The sequence below is a fragment of the Bos indicus genome, chromosome 13 (genome assembly GCF_029378745.1).
Source record: "Bos indicus isolate NIAB-ARS_2022 breed Sahiwal x Tharparkar chromosome 13, NIAB-ARS_B.indTharparkar_mat_pri_1.0, whole genome shotgun sequence".
In the NCBI taxonomy this organism is placed as follows: Eukaryota; Metazoa; Chordata; class Mammalia; order Artiodactyla; family Bovidae; genus Bos; species Bos indicus.
This window is the reverse complement of record NC_091772.1, coordinates 34,468,502-34,484,608: the sequence shown is the minus strand read 5'-3', so window position 1 is coordinate 34,484,608 and position 16,107 is coordinate 34,468,502. Positions and strand designations below refer to the sequence as shown.

Sequence of the window (16,107 nt, the reverse complement as noted above, 5' to 3'; positions counted from 1 at the left end):
AGTAGACATTAGTTTTCTACTCTTGCTCCCTCTCTTTTCTGGCTGCACTGGGTCCTTAGTGCTGCAATAGGGCTGTCTCTAGTTTTGGTGCCCTGACTTAGCTGCTTCAGGGCAGGTGGGATCTTCCTGCACCAGGGATTGAACTTGTGTCCCCTGCACTGGCAGGCAGGTTCTTAACCAATGGACCATCAGGGAAGTCCTCTGTCTTCTACTTTCTCTTGCCAAGAAGTATGAGGCTCCTGACACTTATATTTGGTGGGAGGGAAAAAAAAAAGCACAAATCTTGACCATGAATCGTATGGAAACAGCGTTGTTGCTGTTCAGTCGCTAAGTCATGTCTGATTCTTTATGACCCCGTGGACTATATAGCCTGCCAGGCTCCTCTGTTCATTGGATTTCCCAGGCAAGAATACTGGAGTGGGCTGCCATTCCTTCTTCAGCGGACCTTCCTGACTCAGGGATGGAACCAGTGTCTCCTGCATGGCAGGCAGATTCTTTACCACTGAGCCACCAGGGAAGCCCAGTGGAAATAGTACTGAATCCTTAAAAGTGTATTTCTTTGTTGAGAGGGAAATGAAGGGAAATGGGAAGAAATAACTATTCCTTGTGAATGATTCTCCCAGTAAACCTGTAAAGCATTTCTTTTTTGCCTCTCTGGGGCCACCCACTCTGGCAGCTTCATCTGATCCAGCCTACCAGGCTCTCTTTTCCCTGCCTGTTCCGCTCCCCCACCCAACCCCATTTTTGCATGGAGTTGATAAAGTGCTAATCAGATTAACAGTATTTAGTGAATAGGAGTGAACAGATGTGCATTGCAAAGAGTAGTTTTCTGGGGCCACTCTCCTCTGCTTTTGTTTATACTGACTATTGATACTAATTGCTCTTGTTCTCCAGCTTAGCGGGGAAGAAAGCACCTCCTCTGGTAGACCTTCAGGGCGTGGGGTAAGCCCAGGTCTCAGGGGTCCTGTGAGGGACAGGGACTAGGAACTCTGGTTACATCTTGGGAGAAGGGTGAGAGCGACGGACATGCAGTTTTTCATTTTGGGAGAGAAAACATGTGAGTGGTCGAGGGTGTGGGCAGAGCAACCAAAGTTGGAAAGCGCTTGTGAATTTCAGTATTTTGCTGGAGAAATCATTAAGAAATATGTTTAAGATAGCTTGTGTATAGAAATAAAAATTTGGCACCCAAAGAGGAACTACAGCCCATAAAATCGAACAAATACAAAGTCGGAGAAAACAAGCATTCTTTATGAACAAGTTTAAAAGCCAATTACCTAAAATATTAACATGAGAAAAAATGTTACACAATGTGGTTTTTGTTAAATTCAAGCAGGTAATTATTCTTTTCAAATCATATAATTAATGTCCCAAATAAAAAGAAAATTTAAAAAGCTCTATCATTTAAAATACGGTTTAATAATGCTTGATTTCAGTGACTTTCCCCTTCATTTTAATCAAGCCCCCCTTTATCAGTCCTTATTTCTAGGGGGAACTATTATGAATTTCAAGTGCCTCTGATGAAAAACAGTTGAAAACTCTGTGAGATAGTCTTATTTTTAATGCTTTGAGAAAGATGAAGTTATTTCTCTTTTTCGCAAAACAAACAAACAAACAAAAAAAACCTGTAGTGTTCACAAGATTTCATTCACTATTATAAAACAGTCGATTTGGTATCTTTACCCAAATCTAAAAATGACTGAGCAGCATCAGAATTTAACTAAGAGCTAATGATCACTGGGGGATACAGAGCAGGGCAAAGGCAACTTGTGAGATACTTGATAAGCCCATTTCCCCACTATTCTTTTCATTGTTAATATTACTAGAATTGTAAATATGCAGTTGAATCTGAGAAGGCATTGCTCACTGAAGTTCATCACGGTAAAAGCAGCACATAATTTCATCTGAAGTCCAAACTCCCAGAAACAAATATACCTGTACAGGTTGTCTTTCCAGGAGATTCCAACATCTTCTGAGTCAGCAGTTTCTCCACAGGGCTGGGGAGCAGGGAGACATCTCCTGCAAAAGAGCTTTAGTGAGTTAGTCTCTCAGGGCAAGAAATCTTCCACCAACAAGTTAAAAACGGACCCCTTCTGTTTACATCTTGTATTTCAATATCAGTTGGAACAGTTACTATCTGGGATGACAGTTGGTGAAGAAAACCTTTTCCTTAGTGGGATAAACAGAAAGAACAGGGTTTCAACATCAGAACATGCAGACAGTTGAAACAAACTAGGGTGTGTGCAGACTATGCTTGACTTTGGTCAAAACACCCTGGTTATGCAACTGAAGTGGTGAAGATCACAATGTTTCAACTGCAGTATAGTTAAAAGCAAGGGGCTGGAACCACAAGGATATTCTTATCTTTATACCATTACTACAAAAGTAGATTTGGTGTATGTATATAGAACAGACCTTTTTAAAGAATGTACAAACTGCATTTTTTAAAAAATGAAATAATGGTTCCACTGCTTTATGGCAGAGTTTTGTTCTATCTTCACTTCTGATTTATCCTTGACTCACAAAGTTTTAGGACTTTTTTTTAATGCAAGTTTTTCTATATCTCAACTTTTATGTCAAATAGTTCATGATTTTAAGTCCAAATGTACAGCACCATGTATTTCTAAGTTATGTTGATAATTATTCCCTGAAACTCCTGCTTATTAGTAAGTACTGACGGTTTCTCATTTCTTCAATCAAGGCACATCTTACCTTAACACAGAGAGACCACCTGTGATACTGACTCTGGAAAGAAAATGAAGTGCCAGACACTGCTGACACTGAGATCCTGGGTATGCAGGGAACTATTTCTATGAGGTTGACCAGCCTGGCTCTGTGTGGGCTAACTCACATATACTGTACAGATTCTGAGGTTCAGCTGATGCTGACCTGAATCACTAAAAAAATAAAGAATAAAAATGAAGGCATCAGAGTTTGAAAGCTATAGAACCAATCTGGGTTCCTTTTCTTTTGAAGTCTGCCCAGCTTCTCCTCTGTCAGTATCTTTCTTGTTCTCTGGATACAACTAGAGAGCTGGCTGAAGGAAACATTTACTCTCATCTCCAGGTTAGGAACGTGTAAGAGTTAACTCATTTTCCCTGAGGGGATGAAATGATGACACAACCCACCTGCTCTCTTTTCCCTGAGACTCTGTAGGTTTGTGTGCTTAGGTAGATACTCCCAGTCCAGATCAGGTTTCATGCCTGATCATCCACGGATACTCCCAGAATGCCATGGGTGTCTTTCAACAGTGCTTACCCTGACTGGTCCCACCCTGTACTTTCCGCTCCCACTACCTACTGCCTGGAGCCAGAGAAACCGAGCCATTGTGAACACTGGACAACATCATAAATGCAAGGTTTCCAGTCTCGGACTGCAGACCAATTCCACAGTCTGTTTCTTATCCTAACAGACTTCCTTCAGTTCTTCACTGGGACCAGCCAGGTTGTTCCTGTTGCCTTTCTGAAGCCTCACCCCTCTGCCCCACCCCACCCTATCCCCATCTCTCTCCCTTGTCAGTGATTGTGGCATTGACCTTGCAATGAAATGAATATTGGTGACTCATTCCCCCCCACCCCCGCTACCCGCCCCCACCAAATTCACATGTTGAAATTCTAACCTTCAGTGTAAGGGTATTAGGAGATGGGGCCTTTAGGAGATGAGTAGGTCATGAGGGTGCAGCCCTAGTGAATGGGATTAATGCCTTATAAAAGGGACTCCAGAGATTTCTCTTCCTCTTTTTCTGCTATATTAGGATATATGAGATGATGGCAGTCTGCTACCCAGAAGGGGGCTCTCACCATTTAGAACCTGATCTTGAACTTCTAGCCTCCAGAACTTGAGAAATAAATTTCTGCTGTTTAGAGGCCACTCTGACCATGGTACTTTGTTATAGCAGCTTAAAGTGTCTGAGACCTTGTAGGGAACAGAGAGATCACTGTCTCTTCTTCCTATTTCTACACTCCCCTCTTTAATGATACAACACAAATAAGTCTATCTTCTCTGGGGTAGGGGGTCAGGAGCAAGCATCTCTATTGCTCTAAATATGCACCATTCATCTGAAGTCCTGCAACACGATAGATGAAACGATATATGCCTTAGTATCAGGAAATGGTCACCTGATGTGAAGAGCTGACTCATTTGAAAAGACCCTGATGTTGGGAAAGATTGAAGGCAGGAGGAGAACGGGACGATTGAGGATGAGATGGTTAGATGGCATCACTGACTTAATGGACATGAGTTTAGGTAAACTCTGGGAGTTGGTGATGGACAGGGAGGCCTGGCGTGCTGTGGTTCGTGGGGTTGCAAAGAGTCGGACATGACTGAGTGACTGAACTGAACTGAATCAGGAAATGGGGTGTTCCCAATGCTGTGCTGCACCCACACGTGTCTCCAGGCCCCTCTGTGGCCTCAGGGCTTCTTCACCATCAGTGAGACCCCTGAAGTCAGGAGGCTTCCCCCGGTCATCCCACCTAAAGGCAGTGCTCAGCCACACACACAGCTCTTTTCTTTCTCTACTTTAATTGTCCTTCACAGCACTTATTTTTATAATGAGATTGTCTCCTCCTCCTACAAGGTAAGCTCACTGTCAGGACCTTGGCCCCCAGTTCCTGTCTGGTACACGGCCATCATACAATGTGTTATTTACTAGATGAGCGACCTGATAGCTCTTAGCTACACTGTGTTGCTTTCTCCTGTGCTTTTGCTGGATACAAAACTATACAAACAAAATCAACAACTGTAAATAATCCTTGGGCTGTCTCTCCCTTTCAAGCTACTGCCCTATCTCCTTTCTTTTCTTTCTGAGAACTCTTACCACAGGTAGAGTATATAATATGTTCCCTGTTTCTACTTATCAACAGGCGTCTTCCCTTACCCTAAACCATAAGCCCCCTAGTGAAGGACTAAAATGTCCCTCCATCATGGGTCAGATTCGGTACTCAAAGTACGATCTGACTTCATCTTCCACTAGCTCTTGATCATAGTATTCTGGATCACAGATGCAGACACTTAATCTTTCTGGCAAGTCACAAGCTGGCAGGGGAGAGATGGGTTTGAACCCAGGTCTGTCTGGCCCCAAAGTTGCTCTCCTTCCATTTCAACACACTGAATGTATGAAGGGGTTTGCCGATGACTCTGTTAATATGTCAGTCTCCTCCAATGACTGTGAGTGCCACACCATCCATCTCTATGTTGAGACAGTTAGTCTTTTCAACTTTTTCCAATCAGAGAACGTAACCATCAGGAGAGACAAAGAGCTTCCTTTTCTAACAGCATGGTTGCTGGAGATTTACAGGAAATTTAAGACTTTTAAGGAAATTTACACAGAAAGAGTTCCTTCACAATGTGCTTGAATGCCAGGCTTCTTCTAGGGTGGTGGCCTTCTTCTTTTATATTATTTTCTTTTTAAAATTTTTCATTGACATATAGTTTATTTACAATGCTGTGTTAGTTTCCATATAGCAAAATGAGTCACTTATACATATATCCAGTCACTTTTAGATTCTTCTGTCATATAGGCTATTATAGAGTGCTGAGCAGAGTCCCCTGTGCTATATGGTCCTTGTTGGTTATCTATTTTATTCATAGTGGTGTGTATGTGTCAATCCCAAACTCCATGGTGGCCTTCTTTAACAGAGCTTCTGGTGAACAAACAGCCTAGGTTTACACCAAAGTGAAACTTTTAAAAATCATTAATTACACAGTCTATTTAATAACACTTTTAGGCACTGACATAAGAGGTTTTTTTTTTAATATGCGCAAAAATGAAAGGAAAAAGTCATTAATTACTTTTTATAATTTCAGATAGAATATTATTTATAATTTCAGATAGAATTTTAAGTTTTCCAGATTTTTTTCAAATTCTATTCCATCTGCTTCCAAAATTGAGGTCATTGAAGAATATTATAACTGAATGAAAATGTCTGAAAATGCTGAAAGAACTTCCACATTCCTCATGTGGTAAGTCCTATACCTTTAGTGAACTTGACAGAACTAGAATCTTCTTTTTTTGGTTGGTGGTGGTGGGGACCTTTTCAGGGGAGCAAGTCGATTACATGTGCAGACGTGAGCAGAGGTCTGGCTTTGGCTCTTTCACTCGCTGCTGGGATGAGCCTGCGTGAAATCCTAATCCTTATGGGCCTGAACATCCTCTTTTTACCAAGCAGGAATTTTTCTAGAGTACTGTTTCTCAAAGTACAGTCTGCTGACCCGGGAGGCTTTCCCCACTCTCTTTTCCTGCTCGTAATAAGATGTCACTTGCCTTTTCCCCACTGCTGACCTCTGCACACAATGCATTGATGGGACAGAGGATGTAACTGTAAAACTGATGAACTCAGGACGTGACAGCAAACTGTCCAAACAGCCGCATTCTTTGTCACCAGGCTCCCTCGGCAGAACAACAGAAAAGCAGGACGAAAATTTAGTTTTGTTAGACCTTGAGCTTATATGCCTTTATAAAATCCTGCATGAGGACATGACTTCCGTGGCACAGAGGCATGGTGGTAGCCCTGAGGAAAAATGCTCGTGGATGGTTTGAAGCTGAACTAGCTGCTCTTCATTGGAATAACCATCCTTACTTGAAAGAACATCTGACAGACATATGTTGAGAGATCATGTTCAGTGCTGGGTACTGGGCAGACATTTTCTCAAAAGTGGATGAGTGAAGCTTGTCATTACAAGAGAAAACATCTGGCTGTACTCATGGTCAAGAATAAAAATTATTATTTCGAGCAGCATTAGAATTTTGGAAAATTTAAAGGCATCCCCAAGAGCCTGAAGCTTTCCTATACTTAGTAGGTTTTTAGATGAGACTGCTGCTGCTGCTAAGTTGCTTCAGTCGTGTCCGACTCTGTGCGACCCCAAAGACGGCAGCCCACCAGGCTCCCCCGTCCCTGGGATTCTCCAGGCAAGAACACTGGAGTGGGTTGCCATTTCCTTCTCCAATGTGTGAAAGTGAAGTCGCTCAGTCGTGTCTGACTCTTAGCGATCCCATGGACTGCAGCCCACCAGGCTCCTCCGTCCATGGGATTTTCCAGGCAAGAGTACTGGAGTGGGGTGCCATTGCCTTCTCTAGACAAGACTGGTGTTTATTTTAACAGATAAGATTTCCAAAATACTGTATAAAATGGCATATATAGAAGACCTGTGTAATTCAGTGAACTAATGTTTTCTTTTTCTAATTTTATTTATTTATTTTTGACTGTGTTGGTTCTTCGCTGCTGTGAGGGCTTTCTCTAGTTGCAGCAAGTGGGGGCTATTTGTGAAGCATGGGCTTATCACAGTGGTTTCTCTTGTTGCCCAGCACAGGCTGTAGGTACAAGGGCTTTAGTAGTTGTGAGTTGCAGGCTCTAGAGCTCAGGCTCAGTAGTTGTGGTGCATGGGCTTAGCTGACCCTTGGCCTGTGGAATCTTCCTGGACCAGGGATCAAACCAGTGCCCCTGACAGTACAAGGTGGATTCTTAACCACTTGACCACCAGGGAAGTTCTAATGCTCTCTAATAAACATTGCATGAATGAGCAAAAGATTCAAGTGTCATACAGACCAAAATGTAATAGAATACAAGAATACAGTACAATTTCAATTTCACATTACAGCTACACGGTAAGCTGTTACCTTACTTGACTTGTTTAAGCTCTGTTACAGTTACCTGGCGTGTTTTGGTCTAGTAGCAAAGAAAAATATCCACAATTGTCTGAGAAGGCCATTAAAATACCCGCTTTCCAGTTACTGTAAGCTAGATTTTCTTCAAACACTCCAATATAAACAATCTATCACAACATACTGGCTACAGGACCAGAAAAGAGTCGGAGACTCTTATGATTTTCAATGAAGCCAGACTTTAAAGATTTGCAGAAAATGTAAATCAGTGATAAGTCTTCTAATTCTTTTGCTTTGGAAAATACAGCCAATTACACAAAATATGTTAAGCTGTAATGAGATTACTGTTGTTATTTTATTATTATTAGTTATTTTTGGCTGTGCTGGGTCTTCGCTGCTGCTTGAGGGTTTTATCTAGTTGTGGTGAGCGGGAGCTTCTCACTTCCGAGGCTTCTCCTGTTGAGGAGCACAGGCTCTGCACAAGCAGGCTTCAGTAGCTGCAGCTCTCAGGCTCTGAAGCACAGGGTCAGCAGTTGTGGTGCGTGAGTTTAGCTGCTCCAAGGCACGTGGGATCCTCCCAGATCAAGGATCAAACCGGTGTCCCCTGCACTGCAAGGCGGACTCAATCACTGGACCACCAGGGAAGCCCAGATTATTGTTATTTGAAAATGAATCCACAAATACATATTTTTTCAGTTTATAATCTCAAAAATGGTAAATCCCAATTGATACAACTGACATAAACAAATATTCAGTAGTTTTTAAGCATGTAAAGGGGCCTGAAATTAAAATATTTGAGAACTGCTAACTAGATAAAATCTGATATTACAGATCTTTGAAGATTCTGTGATTTCTTTTGTGTGTATGTGAATGAGAATAGAAAATAAAATCTGGAAATGTCTCATTTTTGGTTGACAAGTTTTTCCTTCACCTTTTTCCTGTGTGAGAAGCTGTAAAGCAGATCCTTAGGAGAGTTATAAAAATAAACTTTTTGGTAATTTACTTTAATAAAAATATAAATTACAGTTAAATGTCATTAGTTGGAAATATTAGAATACAGCTTAAATAAAAAATTTTTGACTGACCAAAGTATTAAAAATATGTAATACTTCAAATTTTATTGTATTCAATTTGAATTTATATTCATGAAATATCTTATAAATTATTGGGTTGGCCAAACAGATTGTTTGGGTTTTTCTGTAACCTCTTATGGAAAAACCCAAATGAACTTTTTGGCCAACTCAATATATTTAAACTAATGACATTTTTATTTTTTTCTCCAATTTTAAGAACTATCATCACAAGATTCTCTTAGTAGTACTGTAATTTTTTTTTAAGAGCACAATTTTTTCAGTACTCTTAGCAAAAGGCATTCAAAACCATTTAAAATTACTTTATCAAGACAAAAATAATCATTAATTGCTGCTTCTGATTTAAGTGCTGGAATTTCTATAAATGTTTTTAGGGTTTTGATGTGAATTAATTTAAAGAAACAACAATATGTTTACTCTACTCAAAGCATGACAAGATTTATGAATTTCTATTCCTATTAGTAGTAGTTGCTTAGTCACTAAGTTGTGTCAGACTATTTGCAACCCCACAGACTGCAGCACACCAGGCTTCGCTGTCCTTCACCATCTCCCAGAGTTTGCTCAAACTCATGTCCATTGAGTCTGTGATGCCATCCAACCATCTCATCCTCTGTCACCCCCTTCTTCTCCTGCCTTCAATCTTTCCCAGCATCGGGGTCTTTTCTCAGGTGGCCGAAATATTGGAGCTTCGGCTTCAATATCAGTCCTTCCAATGAATATTCAGGGTTGATTTTCTTTAGGACTGACTGATTTGATCTCCCTATTGTCCAAGGGACTCTTAGGAGTCTTCTCCAGCACCACAGTTCAAAAGCATCAATTCTTTGGTGCTTAGCCTTCTTTATGGTCCAACTCTCATATCCATACATGACTACTGGAAAAACCATAGCTTTGACAGTATGGACCTTTGTCAGCAAAGTATGTCTCTGTTTTATAGTATACTGTCTAGGTTTGTCATAGTTTTTCTTCCAAAGAGCAAGCATCTTTTAATTTCATGACTGCAGTCACCATTCACAATGATTTTGGAGCCCAAGAAAATAAAATCTGTCACTGTTTCCACTTTTTCCCCATTTATTAGTAGTAGACTTTTACAAACATAAAATGCCTAACCTATATTCCTGGCTTCATAACATCGAAATACTGCTGTCAAACTTCTTCCCTTTTATCCCTTCTCGGCTCGTCACGCCAGCCATCTGCATAAATAAAGACATTAGCATCTGCTATATGGCAAACGGTCTCGGGGGCAGATGTTCGCATCCTTGTGTTCGTGTCGCTGGGGCTGCATACATTATTGGAACAGATGTACACAATCTCAAAGTGTTGGGTCCCACGGTGAGATGTTTCCAACTGCTTCCTATCAAAGTACATAAATGCTATTTGCACCTGCATTTATGTTAATGATAGAAAGGCAGCGGGGGTCCTGACAAAGTGAGAGGTGATGCTATGAAATATATTTACATGGTTAATTGGAGTTTCCGAAAGACTCTGCTGCCAAGTGGCTACAGTGACACTGATCCAGGCCTGAGCGGATAATCTGATGGTAGTCTGTGTTTGAAGCACAGGAAGTCTGGCGATTTCCAATGATGAAAATAGTCCTAATCCAAATTTACTAAGAAGAATATTCCTGACTCTAGTATTTTATCTCAACTAGGAAAATAACTCCCAGTATGAGGTCTGCCTGATAAGGCTTAGGCCACCCAAGTCATTTCCATTTTGTCCTATGAGGAAACTTCCATAGGTATGTGTGTGTTTTCCATTTGTACTTCTGTCAACAGCATAACATACTAATACTCACAGCGGTATTTTGCAGAAGTTATTACATTGGAAAGTTCCAATTTGCAACACTAAGGAGTTAACCAAAACCAGCTTGAAAATGTCAATTTGTACTTGGTCTGCAACATAAAATGGTACCAAAAGGCCAAGAACAGCGTTTACACTGCTAGTTAAGATCAAAATACTTCCATATGAATGTCACATATTTAGAAACATAATATTTTGGTAAAACATAGGGAATGTTCCCTCCCCTTCCCCATAATGAGGTCACAAAGCCACGTTAACCACTAAACATAAAGCATCAAATTACAGTGGTTCTCATCGCTACTGTGCACTAAATGTGAGTGCTGAAGAGACAGAGTTCACAGTAAGAGCTGTTTTTGTAGCTTTACTGGGCTAAGAACTTGTAGCTGCTCTCAAATAACATATTATTACTTGATTAACTTCACATTAATAATATCAACACTGCACAAAGTTATAATATGTGAGTTCCAAAAGAAGTTTTATTCTGCAACTTATTCTGAGATTTATATTGTGCTCTAAGAGTTTACAAAAGGCATTCCTACACAGCGGATCCTCATTTGCAGATTCTGTTATTTGTAAATTTACCTGCTTGCTAAAATTTATTTATAATCTCCAAATCTGAGTCACATTCCCAGTGGTGGTGGACACTTTGCCTTGCCTCAGCTTCCATGGTATAAACAAGTGTTCTTTTTGCTGTCTACTTAGTGCCACATTTTTTTGGTATTTTTTCCCCATTGTTAGTGATTTCACTGTCTAAAATAGTTTTTGAGAATAGTGCTGATATGCTGTCTGGTGTCCCTATGGATTAGAAGAGTATGATGCACCTAATGGAGAAAACACGTGTGTCAGATAAGTGTTGTTCAGGCATGAGTTATAATGCTGTCTCTGTGAGGTAAATTCATGTCAAGGAATCAACAAGATATATTCAGCGAGGTGTCTTTGAACAGAAACATACATAAAAGCAGGTTCTATATTGATAGATGAGAAAATGTTGTATGGTGACCAGAGACTCACAGGAACCTAACCCTGCATTTCCCCTGGGAGCCATGGTCTAGTTTTAGTTAATTCAGTGTTCCTGTGACCTTACACAATGTAACTACTATGAATGATGAGAATCAACAGTATCAATGGTATCTTATCTCATTTGACTATTTCAGGGCAAGAATTATTATCCCTATTTGAAAGAAGAATGAACTGAGGCTCACTGATTCAGCCAAGATTTCAAGAGCCCAGAGGCTTCCCAGGTGGCACAGTGGTAAAGAATTCACCTGCTGATGCAAGAGATGCAAGAGATGTGGGTTTGATCCCTGGAAAATTCCACAGAGGAGCCTGGGAGGCTACAGTCCATGGGGTCGCAAAGAGTAAGATGCAACTGAGTGAGCACAGCATAGCACAGCAAAGAACCCAGAAAAAAGGGCAGAAGAACCAGAGTTCAGTTCTTAGCTTGGTGTTCTTTCCCCAGACTGAGAAGAGAGGGGAGGAGAGAAGAAAAACCAGGAGAGGAGCTTAGGAAACAGCCCCAGTACTATGTTCAAAGAATGAAACTGTGATTAGACAACAAGACAACAAACCATTTTCAGGTTCAGTTCAGTTCAGTCACTCAGTCGTGTCCAACTCTTTGCCACCCCATGAATTGCAGCACGCCAGGCCTCCCTGTCCATCACCAACTCCTGGAGTTTACCCAAACTCATGTCCATTGAGTCAGTGATGCCATCCAGCCATCTCATCCTCTGTCGTCCCCTTTTCCTCCTGCCCTCAATCCCTCCCAGCATCAGAGTCTTTTCCAATGAGCCAACTCTTCGCATGAGGTGGCCAAAATACTGGAGTTTCAGCTTCAGTATCAGTCCTTCCAATGAACACCCAGGACTGATCTCCTTTAGGATGGGCTGGTTGGATCTTCTTGCAGTCCAAGGGACTCTCAAGAGTCTTCTCCAACACCACAGTTCAAAAGCATCAATTCTTCGGCGCTCAGCTTTCTTCACAGTCCAACTCTCACATCTGTACACGACCACTGGAAAACCCACAGCCTTGACTAGACTGATCTTTGTTGGCAAAGTAATGTCTCTGCTTTTGAATATGCTATCCAGGTTCCTTCCAAGGAGTAAGTGTCTTTTAATTTCATGGCTGCCATCACCATCTGCAGTGATTTTGGAGCCCACAAAAATAAAGTCTGACACTGTTTCCACTGTTTCCCCATCTATTTCCCATGAAGTGATGGGACCAGATGCCATGATCTTCGTTTTCTGAATGTTGAGCTTTAAGCCAACTTTTTCACTTTCTTTTTTCACTTTCATCAAGAGGCTCTTCAGTTCTTCTTCACTTTCTGCCATAAGGGTGATGTCATCTGCATATCTGAGGTTATTGATATTTCTCCCGTCAATCTTGATTCCAGCTTGTACTTCCTTCAGTCCAGCATTTCTCATGCATATAAGTTAAGTAAGCAGGGTGACAATATACAGCCTTGACGTACTCCTTTTCCTATTTGGAACCAGTCTGTTGTTCCATGTCCAGTTCTAACTGTTGCTTCCTGACATGCATATAGGTTTCTCAAGAGGCAGGTCAGGTGGTCTGGTATTTCCATCTCTTTCAAAATTTTCCTCAGTTTATTGTGATCCACACAGTCAAAGGCTTTGAATCCTCATAAACAGTAAAATGCTTGGAAAGACAGCCCAGTTTTATTCACTGAATCTGAGCTATAAGAGAGTGGATCTTACTTTGGTTTCCTGTTTCTCTTTGCTCCTTGCCTCTCCAAAGGCAATAAAATATTTGTTAAATAAACACATAGACTTGAGAACTTCAGCTTGGTGTTTCACTAAAAAACAGATTACAGTGTTTTCATAGCATCTAGGCAATAAGATTTTTTTGAAAAAAATGAGAGTTTCAAGCACTTTTAAACAAAATTTAATATACATTTGAGAAACCACTATATGCCAGGATGCTTTAAAGCTCACCAAAGACAGAGAATTCATGAAGAAGTTTATAAAGGACCTAATTGAGCAACTGAACACACACACACCCCCCTGATATTAAGAGTCTAAAATAAGTAAGATTATTTTCCTAAACTTAAAAATACATATATATATTATTAACTAGCTATCCCAAATATTCCTTTAGTTGAAATGCTATATTCACTAATACCAAAACATTTACTTCTGTGAGATGTAAGTACATATTTTTATGTCTGTAAGACATAAGAATATATTTTTAGGCTGTGATATGTTTATTTTTTATAGTAGTTTATTGAATCAGAAAATCCAAGGTTTTTTTTTTTTTTTTACCAGCTTTAAATCTGAATTCACATGATAGACAGTAATGGTTATGGCTTCACAGTTAAATAATGCACAGGTTTCGAAAATTAGTAGGAGTTGTACAGAGCATGTTCAGCTAACTGCGATGTTTCCAAAGGGGGTCATTAAGACCCACTACATCTTGCCTCAAAGCATCTGCCATTTTCTCAGCTCCATTTATTCTTACTCTTACTGAATAAAAACAGCACACACAATTTGATAACTATGTTTAAACAATATAAATGTTATGACAGAGCTGAGAAAAGTGTTAGAAGATTTCTGTAAGACCTTTCTACTCACAATCATCTTGCCTACGAAACAGCAAGACTGAATGGTGAAACTGGCAAAAGTCTTCAGAGTTCTGAATGACTCTAGCAAAACAGCCCTCCCCTGGACCTAAGGCTCTTTCCTGACCAATGAAGAACGGGACTTGTTTTAATTAACTGTATGGGGACTTAACACTCATGCTTAATTGGCAAACCACAGTCAACCTCTTCCAGGCACATAAAAAACATAAACTGTCCCTCTAAAAGGAACATTTGGCAAGGTTGCTCATTTGTATGTTTCCCTGTATCAATAACAAATCCATTTGCATTTTCAATCCCAGTGGTGTTTTCCTTCAACAAAGTTACAGTATAGGTTACCACTGTAGCTGGCCTTAGCATGTAATTTTCCTCCTCCCCACCCTAGAAACATGGTTAATCACTTGCTACAGTTTGCTGTTTTCCAACACAAAATACATGTCCTTACATTATTAGTTCCTCATTTGAAAATGTCAAACAAAAAAAGAAAGCTTTGGGAAAACCATAAATCTCCAAAACCTGAAAATATGAAAAGATAGAAAATTGTAACAAAATACATTTGATGAACTTCTAGAGATTCTGTAAATAATATTTTCACACAGAAAGGGATAATATCAACACTATTATAATAGGGGAAAGCTTTTAATATAGTACAAACTATCTGAGTGATATTACAATGTTAAAATTCTTTATCCAAAATCAGGAAACATTTAAATAGAAGGCACTGGAATTTCTAATGAGTTTCATCTAGTTCTCTCCCAGCTTAATCCATGTCCCTTGACCCCCTAACCCCCATTCTCTGTCTTCTACACTTGTGCTCATGTCCTGAGCAAATGCCACGTCTGGTCATGTTTCCTGACCAGCCTCAAACTTCTGGCTCAATCAACTGTTCTCCAGGTATACCATATCATGTCTGCTGTTCTACGAGGATTTTGTGTTTTAAAATAGCACAGTCTTCTGTCTGATTTATCTTTGGATTCCTCATAGCATCTGGCATAGTTCCTGGTAAGTACTGTCTTCAGATCAGATCAGATCAGATCAGTCACTCAGTCGTGTCCGACTCTTTGCGACCCCATGAATCGCAGCACGCCAGGCCTCCCTGTCCATCACCAACTCCCGGAGTTCACTCAGACTCACGTCCATCGAGTCAGTGATGCCATCCAGCCATCTCATCCTCTGTCGTCCCCTTCTCCTCTTGCCCCCAGTCCCTCCCAGCATCAGAGTCTTTTCCAATGAGTCAACTCTTCGAATGAGGTGGCCAAAGTATTGGAGTTTCAGCTTTAGCATCATTCCTTCCAAAGAAATCCCAGGGCTGATTTCAGAATGGACTGATTGGATCTCCTTGCAGTTCAAGGGACTCTCAAGAGTCTTCTCCAACACCACAGTTCAAAAGCATCAATTCTTCGGCGCTCAGCCTTCTTCACAGTCCAACTCTCACATCCATACATGACCACAGGAAAAACCATAGCCTTGACTAGATGAACCTTTGTTGGCAAAGTAATGTCTCTGCTTTTGAATATGCTATCTAGGTTGGTCATAACTTTCCTTCCAAGGAGTAAGTGTCTTTTAATTTCATGGCTGCAGTCACCATCTGCAGTGATTTTGGAGCCCAGAAAAATAAAGTCTGCCACTGTTTCTACTGTTTCCCCATCTATTTCCCATGAAGTGATGGGACCAGATGCCATGGTCTTCATTTTCTGAATGTTGAGCTTTAAGCCAACTTTTTCACCCTCCACTTTATGTGATCATTAAATCTGCTTCCATTGTAAGAAATTTTGTTAGAAGATAGTAAATGATGCCATGGGTTTTCTTAAGCCCCACAACTCTGCTGTGATGTCCTACTTGAATTTCATACATTAGTGCATGTTGTGTTTGCATCCACACATGCTTACAAGTCTGAAATTCAAAAGTACCATACTTTATAGACAGACATAAATCACTCAGCATTTAATTAATAAATGAAATATGCTCAGCAAACTTCTCATGTTCCATAAGTAATTATATTTGATGAAACAAATATAAACAAAACCATAATT

At 40.4% G+C, this 16,107-nt stretch overlaps 1 protein-coding gene across 17 annotated transcripts in view; it reads right to left on the bottom strand.

Annotated features, from left to right (window-relative positions):
• The window catches only part of ZNF438 (zinc finger protein 438), a 216,643-nt gene that overhangs the window by 20,390 nt on the left and 180,146 nt on the right, over positions 1–16,107 (bottom strand). For all 17 annotated transcript variants that reach the window (XM_070800930.1, XM_019973152.2, XM_070800929.1 and 14 more), the window contains one exon: positions 1,933–2,016. In XM_070800930.1, the coding sequence (XP_070657031.1) occupies positions 1,933–2,016 (84 nt within the window). The remainder of the gene's footprint in view (positions 1–1,932; positions 2,017–16,107) is intronic.